Source organism: Oncorhynchus mykiss, chromosome 3 (assembly GCF_013265735.2).
Source record: "Oncorhynchus mykiss isolate Arlee chromosome 3, USDA_OmykA_1.1, whole genome shotgun sequence".
Classification (NCBI taxonomy): domain Eukaryota; kingdom Metazoa; phylum Chordata; class Actinopteri; order Salmoniformes; family Salmonidae; genus Oncorhynchus; species Oncorhynchus mykiss.
Window position 1 is genome coordinate 83,944,519 of NC_048567.1, and position 18,607 is coordinate 83,963,125.

Below are 18,607 nucleotides of genomic sequence, written 5' to 3' on the forward strand. Positions count from 1 at the left end.
CTCCAGTGTAGCTGACTGCTAGATAACAGCTCCAGTGTATCTGACTGCTAGATAACAGCTCCAGTGTATCTGACTGCTAGATAACAGCTCCAGTGTATCTGACTGCTAGATAACAGCTCCAGTGTATCTGACTGCTAGATAACAGCTCCAGTGTGTCTGACTGCTAGATAACAGCTCCAGTGTGTCTGACTGCTAGATAACAGCTCCAGTGTGTCTGACTGCTAGATAACAGCTCCAGTGTATCTGACTGCTAGATAACAGCTCCAGTGTAGCTGACTGCTAGATAACAGCTCCAGTGTATCTGACTGCTAGATAACAGCTCCAGTGTAGCTGACTGCTAGATAACAGCTCCAGTGTATCTGACTGCTAGATAACAGCTCCAGTGTATCTGACTGCTAGATAACAGCTCCAGTGTGTCTGACTGCTAGATAACAGCTCCAGTGTATCTGACTGCTAGATAACAGCTCCAGTGTATCTGACTGCTAGATAACAGCTCCAGTGTATCTGACTGCTAGATAACAGCTCCAGTGTAGCTGACTGCTAGATAACAGCTCCAGTGTATCTGACTGCTAGATAACAGCTCCAGTGTAGCTGACTGCTAGATAACAGCTCCAGTGTAGCTGACTGCTAGATAACAGCTCCAGTGTGTCTGACTGCTAGATAACAGCTCCAGTGTGTCTGACTGCTAGATAACAGCTCCAGTGTAGCTGACTGCTAGATAACAGCTCCAGTGTAGCTGACTGCTAGATAACAGCTCCAGTGTAGCTGACTGCTAGATAACAGCTCCAGTGTATCTGACTGCTAGATAACAGCTCCAGTGTATCTGACTGCTAGATAACAGCTCCAGTGTATCTGACTGCTAGATAACAGCTCCAGTGTATCTGACTGCTAGATAACAGCTCCAGTGTATCTGACTGCTAGATAACAGCTCCAGTGTATCTGACTGCTAGATAACAGCTCCAGTGTATCTGACTGCTAGATAACAGCTCCAGTGTATCTGACTGCTAGATAACAGCTCCAGTGTATCTGTGGTGTATGACTGATCGTTGTCCTTTCTATGCTGCCTATAGCAACAGAGCCCACTGTTGCCTCGACATCTACAGTACCTCACATCAACAACCTACATGTAATCTACAGTACCTCACATCAACAACCTTTAAATGTAATCTACAGTACCTCACATCAACGATATAAATGTAATCTACAGTACCTCACATCAACAACCTACATGTAATCTACAGTACCTCACATCAACAACCTTTAAATGTAATCTACAGTACCTCACATCAACGACATTTAAATGTAATCTACAGTACCTCACATCAACGATATAAATGTAATCTACAGTACCTCACATCAACAACCTTTAAATGTAATCTACAGTACCTCACATCAACAACCCTTAAATGTAATCTACAGTACCTCACATCAACGATATAAATGTAATCTACAGTACCTCACATCAACAACCTTTAAATGTAATCTATAGTACCTCACATCAACGACATTTAAATGTAATCTACAGTACCTCACATCAACGATATAAATGTAAACTACAGTACCTCACATCAACAACCTACATGTAATCTACAGTACCTCACATCAACAACCTTTAAATGTAATCTACAGTACCTCACATCAACAACCTTTAAATGTAATCTACAGTACCTCACATCAACGATATAAATGTAATCTACAGTACCTCACATCAACAACCTTTAAATGTAATCTACAGTACCTCACATCAACGATATAAATGTAATCTACAGTACGTCACATCAACAACCTTTAAATGTAATCTATAGTACCTCACATCAACGATATAAATGTAATCTACAGTACCTCACATCAACGATATAAATGTAATCTACAGTACCTCACATCAACGATATAAATGTAATCTACAGTACCTCACATCAACAACCTTTAAATGTAATCTACAGTACCTCACATCAACAACCTTTAAATGTAATCTACAGTACCTCACATCAACAACCCTTAAATGTAATCTATAGTACCTCACATCAACAACCTTTAAATGTAATCTACAGTACCTCACATCAACAACCCTTAAATGTAATCTACAGTACCTCACATCAACGATATAAATGTAAACTACAGTACCTCACATCAACAACCTACATGTAATCTACAGTACCTCACATCAACAACCCTTAAATGTAATCTACAGTACCTCACATCAACGACCTTTAAATGTAATCTACAGTACCTCACATCAACAATATAAATGTAATCTACAGTACCTCACATCAATAACCTTTAAATGTAATCTACAGTACCTCACATCAATAACCCTTAAATGTAATCTACAGTACCTCACATCAACAATATAAATGTAATCTACAGTACCTCACATCAATAACCTTTAAATGTAATCTACAGTACCTCACATCAATAACCCTTAAATGTAATCTACAGTACCTCACATCAACAACCTACATGTAATCTACAGTACCTCACATCAACGATATAAATGTAATCTACAGTACCTCACATCAACAACCTTTAAATGTAATCTACAGTACCTCACATCAACGATATAAATGTAATCTACAGTACCTCACATCAACAACCTTTAAATGTAATCTATAGTACCTCACATCAACAACCTTTAAATGTAATCTACAGTACCTCACATCAACGATATAAATGTAATCTACAGTACCTCACATCAACAACCTTTAAATGTAATCTACAGTACCTCACATCAACAATATAAATGTAATCTACAGTACCTCACATCAACAACCTTTAAATGTAATCTACAGTACCTCACATCAACAACCTTTAAATGTAATCTACAGTACCTCACATCAACAACCTACATGTAATCTACAGTACCTCACAACAATAACCTTTAAATGTAATCTACAGTACCTCACATCAACAACCTTTAAATGTAATCTACAGTACCTCACATCAACAACCTACATGTAATCTACAGTACCTCACATCAATAACCTTTAAATGTAATCTACAGTACCTCACATCAACAATATAAATGTAATCTACAGTTTCCACATCAACAACCTTTAAATGTAATCTACAGTACCTCACATCAACAACCCTTAAATGTAATCTACAGTACCTCACATCAACAACCTTTAAATGTAATCTACAGCACCTCACATCAACAATATAAATGTAATCTACAGTTTCCACATCAACAACCTTTAAATGTAATCTACAGTACCTCACATCAACAACCTACATGTAATCTACAGTACCTCACATAAACAATATAAATGTAATCTACAGTTTCCACATCAACAACCTTTAAATGTAATCTACAGTACCTCACATCAACGATATAAATGTAATCTACAGTACCTCACATCAACAATATAAATGTAATCTACAGTACCTCACATCAACAACCTTTAAATTTAATCTACAGTACCTCACATCAACGATATAAATGTAATCTACAGTACCTCACATCAACAACCTTTAAATGTAATCTATAGTACCTCACATCAATGATATAAATGTAATCTACAGTACCTCACATCAACAACCTTTAAATGTAATCTACAGTACCTCACATCAACGATATAAATGTAATCTACAGTACCTCACATCAACAACCTTTAAATGTAATCTACAGTACCTCACATCAACAACCTTTAAATGTAATCTACAGTACCTCACATCAACAACATTTAAATGTAATCTACAGTACCTCACATCAACAACCCTTAAATGTAATCTACAGTACCTCACATCAACAACCTTTAAATGTAATCTACAGTACCTCACATCAACAACATTTAAATGTAATCTACAGTACCTCACATCAACAACCCTTAAATGTAATCTACAGTACCTCACATCAACAACCTTTAAATGTAATCTACAGTACCTCACATCAACAACATTTAAATGTAATCTACAGTACCTCACATCAACAACCTTTAAATGTAATCTACAGTACCTCACATCAACAACCTACATGTAATCTACAGTACCTCACATCAATAACCTTTAAATGTAATCTACAGTACCTCACATCAACAATATAAATGTAATCTACAGTTTCCACATCAACAACCTTTAAATGTAATCTACAGTACCTCACATCAGCAACCCTTAAATGTAATCTACAGTACCTCACATCAACAACCTTTAAATGTAATCTACAGTACCTCACATCAACGATATAAATGTAATCTACAGTACCTCACATCAACAACCTTTAAATGTAATCTACAGTACCTCACATCAACAACCTTTAAATGTAATCTACAGTACCTCACATCAACAACCCTTAAATGTAATCTACAGTACCTCACATCAACGATATAAATGTAAACTACAGTACCTCACATCAACAACCTACATGTAATCTACAGTACCTCACATCAACGATATAAATGTAATCTACAGTACCTCACATCAACAACCTTTAAATGTAATCTACAGTACCTCACATCAACGATATAAATGTAATCTACAGTACCTCACATCAACAACCTTTAAATGTAATCTATAGTACCTCACATCAACAACCTTTAAATGTAATCTACAGTACCTCACATCAACGATATAAATGTAATCTACAGTACCTCACATCAACAACCTTTAAATGTAATCTATAGTACCTCACATCAACAATATAAATGTAATCTACAGTACCTCACATCAACAACCTTTAAATGTAATCTACAGTACCTCACATCAACAACCTTTAAATGTAATCTACAGTACCTCACATCAACAACCTACATGTAATCTACAGTACCTCACAACAATAACCTTTAAATGTAATCTACAGTACCTCACATCAACAACCTTTAAATGTAATCTACAGTACCTCACATCAACAACCTACATGTAATCTACAGTACCTCACATCAATAACCTTTAAATGTAATCTACAGTACCTCACATCAACAATATAAATGTAATCTACAGTTTCCACATCAACAACCTTTAAATGTAATCTACAGTACCTCACATCAACAACCCTTAAATGTAATCTACAGTACCTCACATCAACAACCCTTAAATGTAATCTACAGTACCTCACATCAACAACCTACATGTAATCTACAGTACCTCACATCAACAATATAAATGTAATCTACAGTACCTCACATCAACGATATAAATGTAATCTACAGTACCTCACATCAACAATATAAATGTAATCTACAGTACCTCACATCAACAACCTTTAAATGTAATCTACAGTACCTCACATCAACGATATAAATGTAATCTACAGTACCTCACATCAACAATATAAATGTAATCTACAGTACCTCACATCAACAACCTACATGTAATCTATAGTACCTCACATCAACGATATAAATGTAATCTACAGTACCTCACATCAACAACCTTTAAATGTAATCTACAGTACCTCACATCAACGATATAAATGTAATCTACAGTACCTCACATCAACAACCTTTAAATGTAATCTACAGTACCTCACATCAACAACCTTTAAATGTAATCTACAGTACCTCACATCAACAACCCTTAAATGTAATCTATAGTACCTCACATCAACAACCTTTAAATGTAATCTACAGTACCTCACATCAACAACCTTTAAATGTAATCTACAGTACCTCACATCAACGATATAAATGTAATCTACAGTACCTCACATCAACAACCTTTAAATGTAATCTACAGTACCTCACATCAACAACCTTTAAATGTAATCTACAGTACCTCACATCAACAACCCTTAAATGTAATCTATAGTACCTCACATCAACAACCTTTAAATGTAATCTACAGTACCTCACATCAACAACCTACATGTAATCTACAGTACCTCACATCAACAACCTTTAAATGTAATCTACAGTACCTCACATCAACAACCTACATGTAATCTACAGTACCTCACATCAATAACCTTTAAATGTAATCTACAGTACCTCACATCAACAATATAAATGTAATCTACAGTTTCCACATCAACAACCTTTAAATGTAATCTACAGTACCTCACATCAACAACCTTTAAATGTAATCTACAGTACCTCACATCAACAATATAAATGTAATCTACAGTACCTCACATCAACAACCTTTAAATGTAATCTACAGTACCTCACATCAACAACCTTTAAATGTAATCTACAGTACCTCACATCAACAACCCTTAAATGTAATCTACAGTACCTCACATCAACAACCTTTAAATGTAATCTACAGTACCTCACATCAACAACCTTTAAATGTAATCTACAGTACCTCACATCAACAACCTTTAAATGTAATCTATAGTACCTCACATCAACAATATAAATGTAATCTACAGTACCTCACATCAACAACCTTTAAATGTAATCTACAGTACCTCACATCAACAACCTACATGTAATCTACAGTACCTCACATCAACAACCTTTAAATGTAATCTACAGTACCTCACATCAACAACCTTTAAATGTAATCTATAGTACCTCACATCAACAATATAAATGTAATCTACAGTACCTCACATCAACAACCTTTAAATGTAATCTACAGTACCTCACATCAACAACCTTTAAATGTAATCTACAGTACCTCACATCAACAACCTACATGTAATCTACAGTACCTCACAACAATAACCTTTAAATGTAATCTACAGTACCTCACATCAACAACCTTTAAATGTAATCTACAGTACCTCACATCAACAACCTACATGTAATCTACAGTACCTCACATCAATAACCTTTAAATGTAATCTACAGTACCTCACATCAACAATATAAATGTAATCTACAGTTTCCACATCAACAACCTTTAAATGTAATCTACAGTACCTCACATCAACAACCCTTAAATGTAATCTACAGTACCTCACATCAACAACCTTTAAATGTAATCTACAGTACCTCACATCAACAACCCTTAAATGTAATCTACAGTACCTCACATCAACAACCCTTAAATGTAATCTACAGTACCTCACATCAACAACCTACATGTAATCTACAGTACCTCACATCAACAACCTACATGTAATCTACAGTACCTCACATCAATAACCCTTAAATGTAATCTACAGTACCTCACATCAACAATATAAATGTAATCTACAGTACCTCACATCAACGATATAAATGTAATCTACAGTACCTCACATCAACAATATAAATGTAATCTACAGTACCTCACATCAACAACCTTTAAATGTAATCTACAGTACCTCACATCAACGATATAAATGTAATCTACAGTACCTCACATCAACAATATAAATGTAATCTACAGTACCTCACATCAACAACCTACATGTAATCTATAGTACCTCACATCAACGATATAAATGTAATCTACAGTACCTCACATCAACAACCTTTAAATGTAATCTACAGTACCTCACATCAACGATATAAATGTAATCTACAGTACCTCACATCAACAACCTTTAAATGTAATCTACAGTACCTCACATCAACAACCTTTAAATGTAATCTACAGTACCTCACATCAACAACCCTTAAATGTAATCTATAGTACCTCACATCAACAACCTTTAAATGTAATCTACAGTACCTCACATCAACAACCCTTAAATGTAATCTACAGTACCTCACATCAACGATATAAATGTAAACTACAGTACCTCACATCAACAACCTACATGTAATCTACAGTACCTCACATCAACAACCCTTAAATGTAATCTACAGTACCTCACATCAACGACCTTTAAATGTAATCTACAGTACCTCAGATCAACAATATAAATGTAATCTACAGTACCTCACATCAATAACCTTTAAATGTAATCTACAGTACCTCACATCAATAACCCTTAAATGTAATCTACAGTACCTCACATCAACAACCTACATGTAATCTACAGTACCTCACATCAACGATATAAATGTAATCTACAGTACCTCACATCAACAACCTTTAAATGTAATCTACAGTACCTCACATCAACGATATAAATGTAATCTACAGTACCTCACATCAACAACCTTTAAATGTAATCTATAGTACCTCACATCAACAACCTTTAAATGTAATCTACAGTACCTCACATCAACGATATAAATGTAATCTACAGTACCTCACATCAACAACCTTTAAATGTAATCTACAGTACCTCACATCAACAACCTACATGTAATCTACAGTACCTCACATCAACAACCTTTAAATGTAATCTACAGTACCTCACATCAACAACCTTTAAATGTAATCTACAGTACCTCACATCAACAACCCTTAAATGTAATCTATAGTACCTCACATCAACAACCTTTAAATGTAATCTACAGTACCTCACATCAACAACCCTTAAATGTAATCTACAGTACCTCACATCAACGATATAAATGTAAACTACAGTACCTCACATCAACAACCTACATGTAATCTACAGTACCTCACATCAACAACCCTTAAATGTAATCTACAGTACCTCACATCAACGACCTTTAAATGTAATCTACAGTACCTCAGATCAACAATATAAATGTAATCTACAGTACCTCACATCAATAACCTTTAAATGTAATCTACAGTACCTCACATCAATAACCCTTAAATGTAATCTACAGTACCTCACATCAACAACCTACATGTAATCTACAGTACCTCACATCAACGATATAAATGTAATCTACAGTACCTCACATCAACAACCTTTAAATGTAATCTATAGTACCTCACATCAACAATATAAATGTAATCTACAGTACCTCACATCAACAACCTTTAAATGTAATCTACAGTACCTCACATCAACAACCTTTAAATGTAATCTACAGTACCTCACATCAACAACCTACATGTAATCTACAGTACCTCACATCAATAACCTTTAAATGTAATCTACAGTACCTCACATCAATAACCTTTAAATGTAATCTACAGTACCTCACATCAACAACCTACATGTAATCTACAGTACCTCACATCAACAATATAAATGTAATCTACAGTACCTCACATCAACAACCTTTAAATGTAATCTACAGTACCTCACATCAACAACCTTTAAATGTAATCTATAGTACCTCACATCAATGATATAAATGTAATCTACAGTACCTCACATCAACAACCTTTAAATGTAATCTACAGTACCTCACAACAATAACCTTTAAATGTAATCTACAGTACCTCACATCAACAACCTTTAAATGTAATCTACAGTACCTCACATCAACAACCTACATGTAATCTACAGTACCTCACATCAATAACCTTTAAATGTAATCTACAGTACCTCACATCAACAATATAAATGTAATCTACAGTTTCCACATCAACAACCTACATGTAATCTACAGTACCTCACATCAACAACCTTTAAATGTAATCTATAGTACCTCACATCAACAACCTTTAAATGTAATCTACAGTACCTCACATCAACAACCCTTAAATGTAATCTACAGTACCTCACATCAACAACCTACATGTAATCTACAGTACCTCACATCAACAATATAAATGTAATCTACAGTACCTCACATCAACAACCTTTAAATGTAATCTACAGTACCTCACATCAACAACCTTTAAATGTAATCTATAGTACCTCACATCAATGATATAAATGTAATCTACAGTACCTCACATCAACAACCTTTAAATGTAATCTACAGTACCTCACATCAACGATATAAATGTAATCTACAGTACCTCACATCAACAACCTTTAAATGTAATCTACAGTACCTCACATCAACAACCTTTAAATGTAATCTACAGTACCTCACATCAACAACATTTAAATGTAATCTACAGTACCTCACATCAACAACCCTTAAATGTAATCTACAGTACCTCACATCAACAACCTTTAAATGTAATCTACAGTACCTCACATCAACGACCTACATTTGATTAGAGGGCTGAGAAAGGTCATGTAATAAGCTGCCAGACGTTCCGTCATCCCTTTAGCCGATCAGAGATCACAACACAGAATATCACTTCAGGATGTACATGTTGAGATGTTCCGTCATCCCTTTAGCCGATCAGAGATCACAACACAGAATATCACTTCAGGATGTACATGTTGAGATGTTCCGTCATCCCTTTAGCCAATCAGAGATCACAACACAGAATATCACTTCAGGATGTACATGTTGAGACGCTCCGTCATCTCTTTAGCCAATCAGAGATCACAACACAGAATATCACTTCAGGATGTACATGTTGAGACGCTCCGTCATCCCTTTAGCCAATCAGAGATCACAACACAGAATATCACTTCAGGATGTACATGTTGAGACGTTCCTCTTCCCGCCCAACATTAAGTCACAGATGAGGAAACACAGTAGAGAAAACAACAGGATAGTTGGCCCTTCCACAATTTCCAATAGAAATAGGATTATTGTTATTGCTATGGTTATGCCACCATCATGTATAGGGACATCACATACCCAATGGTTCCCATCCCTGGCATGGGGGGGCTGGGCGGTTTCTGGGTTGGGGGGTTGGTTCGAGGGAGACCTCCACCCATCTTCATATTCTGGCTGTTGACCTGTGAGGAGAGTCATTTGGAATCATTCAGCGCCCACACAGGAATCAGTTATGACATCAGACACCTTGCTACCACAGACACATTGCTATCAGAACCTCCCTACCTTGAACCATAGCAACAGACACATCCTTACCTTGAACCTTAGCAACAGACATATCCTTACCTTGAACCTTAGCAACAGACACATTGCTATCAGAACCTCCCTACCTTGAACCATAGCAACAGACACATCCTTACCTTGAACCTTAGCAACAGATACATCCTTACCTTGAACCTTAGCAACAGACACATTGCTATCAGAACCTCCCTACCTTGAACCATAGCAACAGACACATCCTTACCTTGAACCGTAGCAACAGACACATCCTTACCTTGAACCTTAGCAACCACTTAAAGCGGGAATGAAAACAAGAGAAGAGTGAGAAAAGGGAGAGCAGTGAGGAGGTTAGCGAGGAGAAGGAAGTCATTATAGAGAAATAACAATATCTAGTTATGAGAGTATGCAACATTAGCAGTTAGATAAGCAGTGAAAATGCATGCAACTATTGAGAAATACACCACGGCATCATATTCACACCCAAAGCATTACATGAGTAATAATCAATTATATTGTGTTCTTTCAACCTACCTTGACTCCATGGCCGATGTCATCCAGCACATTGTACTCTATGGGTTTACGGATGTAGCGTACTGGCCTCTCCGGATTGGCTGGAGCAACGATTTTGTGGGTGCGAGATGTGTTCTTATTGGTAGTCAGGATTCCAATCTCTCTCCTTGCCACCTTCTCCTTGTGGATGTCCACCGTCTATATGGAGAGAGACAGACAGAGAGTGGTGGAGAGAGAGAAAGAGAGAGAACGAGAGGTAGAGAGGTAAAGAGAGAGTGAAAGAGAGGTAGAGAGATCGAGAGAGAAAGAGAGAAAGACAGGTAGAGAGAAAGGTAGAGAGATCGAGAGAGAAAGAGGCAGAGAGAGAAAAAGGTGAATGAGTTAAATGGTCATCAACATCCTGTGTAAAAACTGGGCCCACTGAGCGGTGTAACAACTGGACCCACCGAGTGGTGTAATAACTGGGCCCTCCAAGCTGTGTAATAACTGGGCCCTCCAAGCTGTGTAATAACTGGGCCCACCGAGCTGTGTAATAACTGGGCCCACCGAGATGCGTCATCAACATCCTGTGTAATAACTGGGCCCACCAAGCGGTGTAATAACTGGGCCCACCGAGCGGTGTCCTCAACATCCTATGTAATAACTGGGCCCTCCAAGCTGTGTAATAACTGGGCCCACCGAGCTGTGTAATAACTGGGCCCACCGAGCTGTGTAATAACTGGGCCCACCGAGATGCGTCATCAACATCCTGTGTAATAACTGGGCCCACCAAGCGGTGTAATAACTGGGCCCACCGAGCGGTGTCCTCAACATTCTGTGTAATAACTGGGCCCACCAAGCGGTGTAATAACTGGGCCCACCGAGCGGTGTCCTCAACATCCTGTGTAATAACTGGGCCCACCGAGCGGTGTCGAAACTGGGCCGACCGAGCGGTGTCCTCAACATCCTGTGTAAAAACTGGGCCCACTGAGTGGTGTAACAACTGGACCTACCGAGCGGTGTCCTCAACATCCTGTGTAATAACTGGGCCCACCAAGCTGTGTAATAACTGGACCCACCGAGCGGTGTAATAACTGGGCCCACCGAGCGGTGTAATAACTGGGCCCACCGAGCGGTGTAATAACTGGGCCCACCGAGCGGTGTAATAACTGGGCCCACCGAGCGGTGTAATAACTGGGCCCTCCAAGCTGTGTAATAACTGGGCCCACCGAGCGGTGTCAACCCGACAGGATAAGCAGCTCACTTTAATTTCACACCAATTTTAAAAATGTCAGAAATAACTTCACAGGAAATAGGATGACTAATTCACAGACACTGTTTTACCTGTTGCATCCCAGGCTAGGGAGATGGTAATGATGTCAGTGTGGTTTAACCAGGCTAGAGAGATGGTAATGATGTCACAGGGTGGTTTAACCAGGCTAGGGAGATGGTAATGATGTCACAGGGTGGTTTAACCAGGCTAGGGAGATGGTAATGATGTCAGTGTGGTTTAACCAGGCTAGAGAGATGGTAATGATGTCACAGGGTGGTTTAACCAGGCTAGGGAGATGGTAATGATGTCACAGTGGTCCAGCTGCCCTGTGAGAGTGGGATATCCCCAGGCTACTGTAGAGTAGCTAGTCACTTTATAACCCTGGTCCAGCTGCTCTGTGAGAGTGGGATATCCCCAGGCTACAGTAGAGTAGCTAGTCACTTTATAACCCTAGTACAGCTCCCCTGTGAGAGTGGGATATCCCCAGGCTACTGTAGAGTAGCTAGTCACTTTATAACCCTGGTCCAGCTGCTCTGTGAGAGTGGGATATCCCCAGGCTACTGTAGAGTAGCTAGTCACTTTATAACCCTGGTCCAGCTGCCCTGTGAGAGTGGCATATCCCCAGGCTACTGTAGAGTAGCTAGTCACTTTATAACCCTGGCCAGCTGCCCTGTGAGAGTGGCATATCCCCAGGCTACTGTAGAGTAGCTAGTCACTTTATAACCCTGGCCAGCTGCTCTGTGAGAGTGGGATATCCCCAGACTACTGTAGAGTAGCTAGTCACTTTATAACCCTGGTCCAGCTTCCCTGTGAGAGTGGCATATCCCCAGGCTACTGTAGAGTAGCTAGTCACTTTATAACCCGGCCAGCTGCCCTGTGAGAGTGGCATATCCCCAGGCTACTGTAGAGTAGCTAGTCACTTTATAACCCTGGCCAGCTGCTCTGTGAGAGTGGGATATCCCCAGACTACTGTAGAGTAGCTAGTCACTTTATAACCCTGGTCCAGCTTCCCTGTGAGAGTGGCATATCCCCAGGCTACTGTAGAGTAGCTAGTCACTTTATAACCCTGGCCAGCTGCTCTGTGAGAGTGGGATATCCCCAGACTACTGTAGGTTAGCTAGTCACTTCATAACCCTGGTCCAGCTGCCCTGTGAGAGTGGGATATCCCCAGGCTACTGTAGAGCCTGTGTCACATCTCAGAGGAGGAGCAGTAGCCTGTCTGCTCAGATGTGTGGCCATAGGGTGTCGTTCTCAGAGTGAGGGAGAAAGGGGAGGCGGATTGACAACGGGAGAATAGATCAAAGTTAATCTGAAACACTGCCTGACTTGTCTCTTTCATCCGTCCCTGACTAGAACACATAACAGAGGAATGGAAAGATCAGGACAACTACCTATGACGTCAGAGTTGTGGATGTGTTCGACATGCAAGAGTGCCAAAATCGCTTTGTCGCTCCAACTGTTTTAGTCAAATAAATGTTATCCTCATCACTGTTTCTGCTTGCTTGTTTTGGGTCTAAGCCATATTACTGTAAAATACACTAAGACCACTGATAGTGTAGAAAACAGATTTATAAATCCATTTGACTGATTCATTAGATGATTGAAGGTCTTACCTGAGAGATATGGTTGATGGAGGACTCCATGCGTTGGAGCTGCGATGCCTGGATATCAAGCATTTGGAGGACATTATTAGCCAAGGTGTTGATCAGATAGGCTACACTGGCCAGGGACTGGGACGTATAGTCCTTTGTCTCCTCCAGGGCTCGGTGCTTATCTGGGGACTAGACAGACAGAGAGAGAGAGAGACAGAGAGGTTACGTTATTGTCCAATTGTCCACAAGGTCCAATGAATATTTGATGAGCGAAGGAGCAGGGGGGGAGCGAGAGAAAGGAAGGAAGGAGCGGGGGGAGCGAGAGAAAGAAGGAAGGAGCGAGAGAAAGAAGGAAGGAGCAAGAGAAAGAAGGAAGGAGCGGGGGGAGCGAGAGAAAGAAGGAAGGAGCGGAGGGAAGCGAGAGAAAGAAGGAAGGAGCGGAGGGAAGCGAGAGAAAGAAGGAAGGAGCGAGAGAAAGAAGGAAGGAGCGGGGGGAAGTGAGAGAAAGAAGGAAGGAGCGGGGGAGCGAGAGAAAGAAGGAAGGAGCGGGGGGGAGCAAGAGAAAGAAGGAAGGAGCGAGAGAAAGAAGGAAGGAGCGGAGGGAAGTGAGAGAAAGAAGGAAGGAGCGGGGGGAAGTGAGAGAAAGAAGGAAGGAGCGGGGGGGAGCAAGAGAAAGAAGGAAGGAGCGAGAGAAAGAAGGAAGGAGCGGAGGGAAGCGAGAGAAAGAAGGAAGGAGCGGAGGGAAGCGAGAGAAAGAAGGAAGGTGCGAGAGAAACAAGGAAGGAGCGGGGGGAAGCGAGAGAAAGAAGGAAGGAGCGGGGGGAAGCGAGAGAAAGAAGGAAGGAGCGGGGGGAAGCGAGAGAAAGAAGGAAGGAGCGGGGGGAAGCGAGAGAAAGAAGGAAGGAGCGGGGGGAAGCGAGAGAAAGAAGGAAGGAGCGGGGGGAAGCGAGAGAAAGAAGGAAGGAGCGGGGGTGGCGAGAGAAAGAAGGAAGGAGCGGGGGTAGCGAGAGAAAGAAGGAAGGAGCGGGGGGAAGTGAGAGAAAGAAGGAAGGAGCGGGGGGAGCAAGAGAAAGAAGGAAGGAGCGGGGGGAAGTGAGAGAAAGAAGGAAGGAGCGGGGGGAGCAAGAGAAAGAAGGAAGGAGCGGGGGGAAGTGAGAGAAAGAAGGAAGGAGCGGGGGAAGCGAGAGAAAGAAGGAAGGAGCGGGGGGAAGTGAGAGAAAGAAGGAAGGAGCGGGGGGAAGCGAGAGAAAGAAGAAAGGAGCGGGGGGAAGTGAGAGAAAGAAGGAAGGAGCGGGGGGAAGCGAGAGAAAGAAGGAAGGAGCGGGGGGAAGCGAGAGAAAGAAGGAAGGAGCGGGGGGAAGCGAGAGAAAGAAGGAAGGAGCGGGGGGAAGCGAGAGAAAGAAGGAAGGAGAGGGGGGAAGCGAGAGAAAGAAGGAAGGAGCGGGGGGAAGCGAGAGAAAGAAGGAAGGAGCGGGGAGAAGCGAGAGAAAGAAGGAAGGAGCGGGGGGAGCAAGAGAAAGAAGGAAGGAGTGGGGGGAGCAAGAGAAAGAAGGAAGGAGTGGGGGGAAGTGAGAGAAAGAAGGAAGGAGCGGGGGGAAGCGAGAGAAAGAAGGAAGGAGCGGGGGGAAGCGAGAGAAAGAAGGAAGGAGCGGGGGGAAGCGAGAGAAAGAAGGAAGGAGCGGGGGGAAGCGAGAGAAAGAAGGAAGGAGCGGGGGGAAGCGAGAGAAAGAAGGAAAGAGCGGGGGGAAGCGAGAGAAAGAAGGAAGGAGCGGGGGGAAGCGAGAGAAAGAAGGAAGGAGCGGGGGGAAGCGAGAGAAAGAAGGAAGGAGCGGGGGGAAGCGAGAGAAAGAAGGAAGGAGCGGGGGGAAGCGAGAGAAAGAAGGAAGGAGCGGGGGGAAGCGAGAGAAAGAAGGAAGGAGCGGGGGGAAGCGAGAGAAAGAAGGAAGGAGCGGGGGTAGCGAGAGAAAGAAGGAAGGAGCGGGGGGAAGCGAGAGAAAGAAGGAAGGAGCGGGGGTAGCGAGAGAAAGAAGGAAGGAGCGGGGGGAAGTGAGAGAAAGAAGGAAGGAGCGGGGGGAAGTGAGAGAAAGAAGGAAGGAGCGGGGGGAAGTGAGAGAAAGAAGGAAGGAGCGGGGGGAGCAAGAGAAAGAAGGAAGGAGCGGGGGGAAGTGAGAGAAAGAAGGAAGGAGCGGGGGGAAGTGAGAGAAAGAAGGAAGGAGCGTGGGGAAGCGAGAGAAAGAAGGAAGGAGCGGGGGGAAGTGAGAGAAAGAAGGAAGGAGCGGGGGGAAGCGAGAGAAAGAAGGAAGGAGCGGGGGGAAGCGAGAGAAAGAAGGAAGGAGCGGGGGGAGCAAGAGAAAGAAGGAAGGAGCGGGGGGAGCGAGAGAAAGAAGGAAGGAGCGGGGTAGCGAGAGAAGGGAGGAGCGGGTGGAGCAAGAGAAAGAAGGAAGGAGCGGGGGGAAGATACTGGTTGTCTTCTAGGTTACAGAGAGCTGGTAGTCCCATCCACCACACTATCAGGTGTGAAACATGGTATAGAGGAGATGGACCCACTGGTTGCCCTCTAGGTTACAGAGAGCTGGTAGTCCCATCCACCACACTACCAGGTGTGAGACAGGGAAGAGACTCGGGGGGTATGCTAATTTGGTATAGATCAGACCTAACTCACCCTGTTAAATTAGTCAAAACAGGAACATTTTACATCTGACTAGAAATTAATAAGGAAATTGTCTCAGAGAAAAATGTCTTCTTGTGTGCTACCTATATCCCCCCACTAGAATCCCCATACTTTAATGAAGACAGCTTCTCCATCCTGGATGGGGAAATCAATCATTTCCAGGTCCAGAGACATGTACTAGTCTGTGGTGACCTAAATGCCAGAACCGGACAAGAACCTGACACCCTCAGCACACAGGGGGACAAACACCTACCTGGAGGTGACAGCATTCCCTCCCCCATATGCCCCCCTAGGCATAACTACGATAACATAACCAACAAAAATGGGTCACAACTCCTGCAGCTATGTCGCACGCTGGGTATGTACATAGTCAATGGTAGGCTTCGGGGGGACTCCTATGGTAGGTACACCTATAGCTCATCTCTTGGCAGTAGTACTGTAGACTACTTTATCACTGACCTCAACCCAGAGTCTCTCAGAGAGTTCACAGTCAGCCCAATGACACCTCTATCAGATCAAAGCAAAATCACAGTCTACTTAAACAGAGCAATACTCAATCACGAGGCATCAAAGCCAAAAGAACTGAGTAACATTAAGAAATGGCAACAACAAATTCAATCCCTTTTAGACAACTTCCTGGACAAAACATTTCACTGTAATAGTGAAGGTGTAAACTTGGCAGTAGAAAATCTAAACAGTATATTTGACCTCTCAGCTTCCCTATCAAATCTAAAAATGTCAAGCAGACAACCTAAGAAAATTAACAACAATGACAAATGGTTTGATGAATAATGTAAAACCCTAAGAAATAAATTGAGAAACCTGTCCAACCAAAAACCGAGAAACGTACAGTCAATAACACAATAGAAAAACATCTATGTACCGTGTGTGTAAGGCAATAAATAGGCCAGAGAGGAGAAATAATTACAATTTAGCAATAACACTGGAGTGATAGATGTGCAGATGATGTGCAGGTAGAGATACTGGGGTGCAAAAGAGCAAGAGGGTAAGTAATAATATGGGGATGAGGTAGTTGGGTGTGATATTTACAGATTGGCTGTGTACAGGTACAGTGATCGGTAAGCTGCTTAAAGGTAGTGAGGGAGATATGAGTCTCCAGCTTCAGTGATTTTTGCAGTTCGTTCCAGTCATTGGCAGCAGAGAACTGGAAGGAAAGGCGGCCAAAGTATGAGTTGTCTTTGGGGATGACCAGTGAAATATACCTGCTGGAGCGCGTGCTACGGGTGGGTGTTGCTATGGTGACAAGTGAGCTGAGATAAGGTGGGGCTTTACCTAGCAGAGACTTGTAGATGACCTGGAGCCAGTGGGTTTGGCGACGAATATGTAACGAGGGCCAGCCAACGAGAGCATACAGGTCGCAGTGGTGGGTAGTATATGGGGCTTTGGTGACAAAATGGATGGCACTGTGACAGACTACATCCATTTTGTACATGATATCACCGAAGTCGAGGATCGGTAGGATGGTCAGTTTTACGAGGGTATGTTTGGCAGCATGAGTGAAGGAGGCTTTGTTGCAAAATAGGAAGCCGATTCTAGATTTAATTTTGGATTGGAGATGCTTAATGTGAGTCTGGAAGGAAAGTTTACAGTCTAACCAGAAACCCAGGTATTTGTAGTTGTCCACGTATTCAAAGTCAGAACCGTCCAGAGTAGTGATGTTGGACGGGCGAGCAGCAGCGGGCAGCGAACGGTTGAATAGCGTGCATTTAATTTTCCCTGTGTTTAAGAGCAGTTGGAGGCCACGGAAGGAGAGTTATATGGCATTGAAGCTCGTCTGGAGGTTAGTTAACACAGTGTCCAAGGAGGAGCCAGAAGTATACAGAATGGTGTCGTCTGCGTAGAGGTGGATCAGAGAATCACCAGCAGCAAGAGCGACCTCATTGATGTATACAGAGAAGAGAGTCGGCCCATCATTGCACAGCATTTCAACACTGTATTATTACACACACACACACACACACCATTTAAAATG

General features: G+C 41.7%; 1 protein-coding gene across 6 annotated transcripts in view; it reads right to left on the minus strand.

Moving 5' to 3' along the window:
• Window positions 1–18,607, minus strand: part of abi2a (abl-interactor 2a) — a 70,746-nt gene that overhangs the window by 28,647 nt on the left and 23,492 nt on the right. For all 6 annotated transcript variants that reach the window (XR_005051399.1, XM_036975357.1, XM_036975356.1 and 3 more), the window contains exons 2-4: window positions 13,965–14,132; window positions 11,121–11,297; window positions 10,392–10,492 (exon numbers count right to left, since the gene is read on the minus strand). Coding sequence is in view for 5 of the 6 variants with exons in the window: in XM_036975357.1 (XP_036831252.1) it covers window positions 10,392–10,492; window positions 11,121–11,297; window positions 13,965–14,132 (446 nt within the window). In the remaining variant the exon portion in view is untranslated. The remainder of the gene's footprint in view (window positions 1–10,391; window positions 10,493–11,120; window positions 11,298–13,964; window positions 14,133–18,607) is intronic.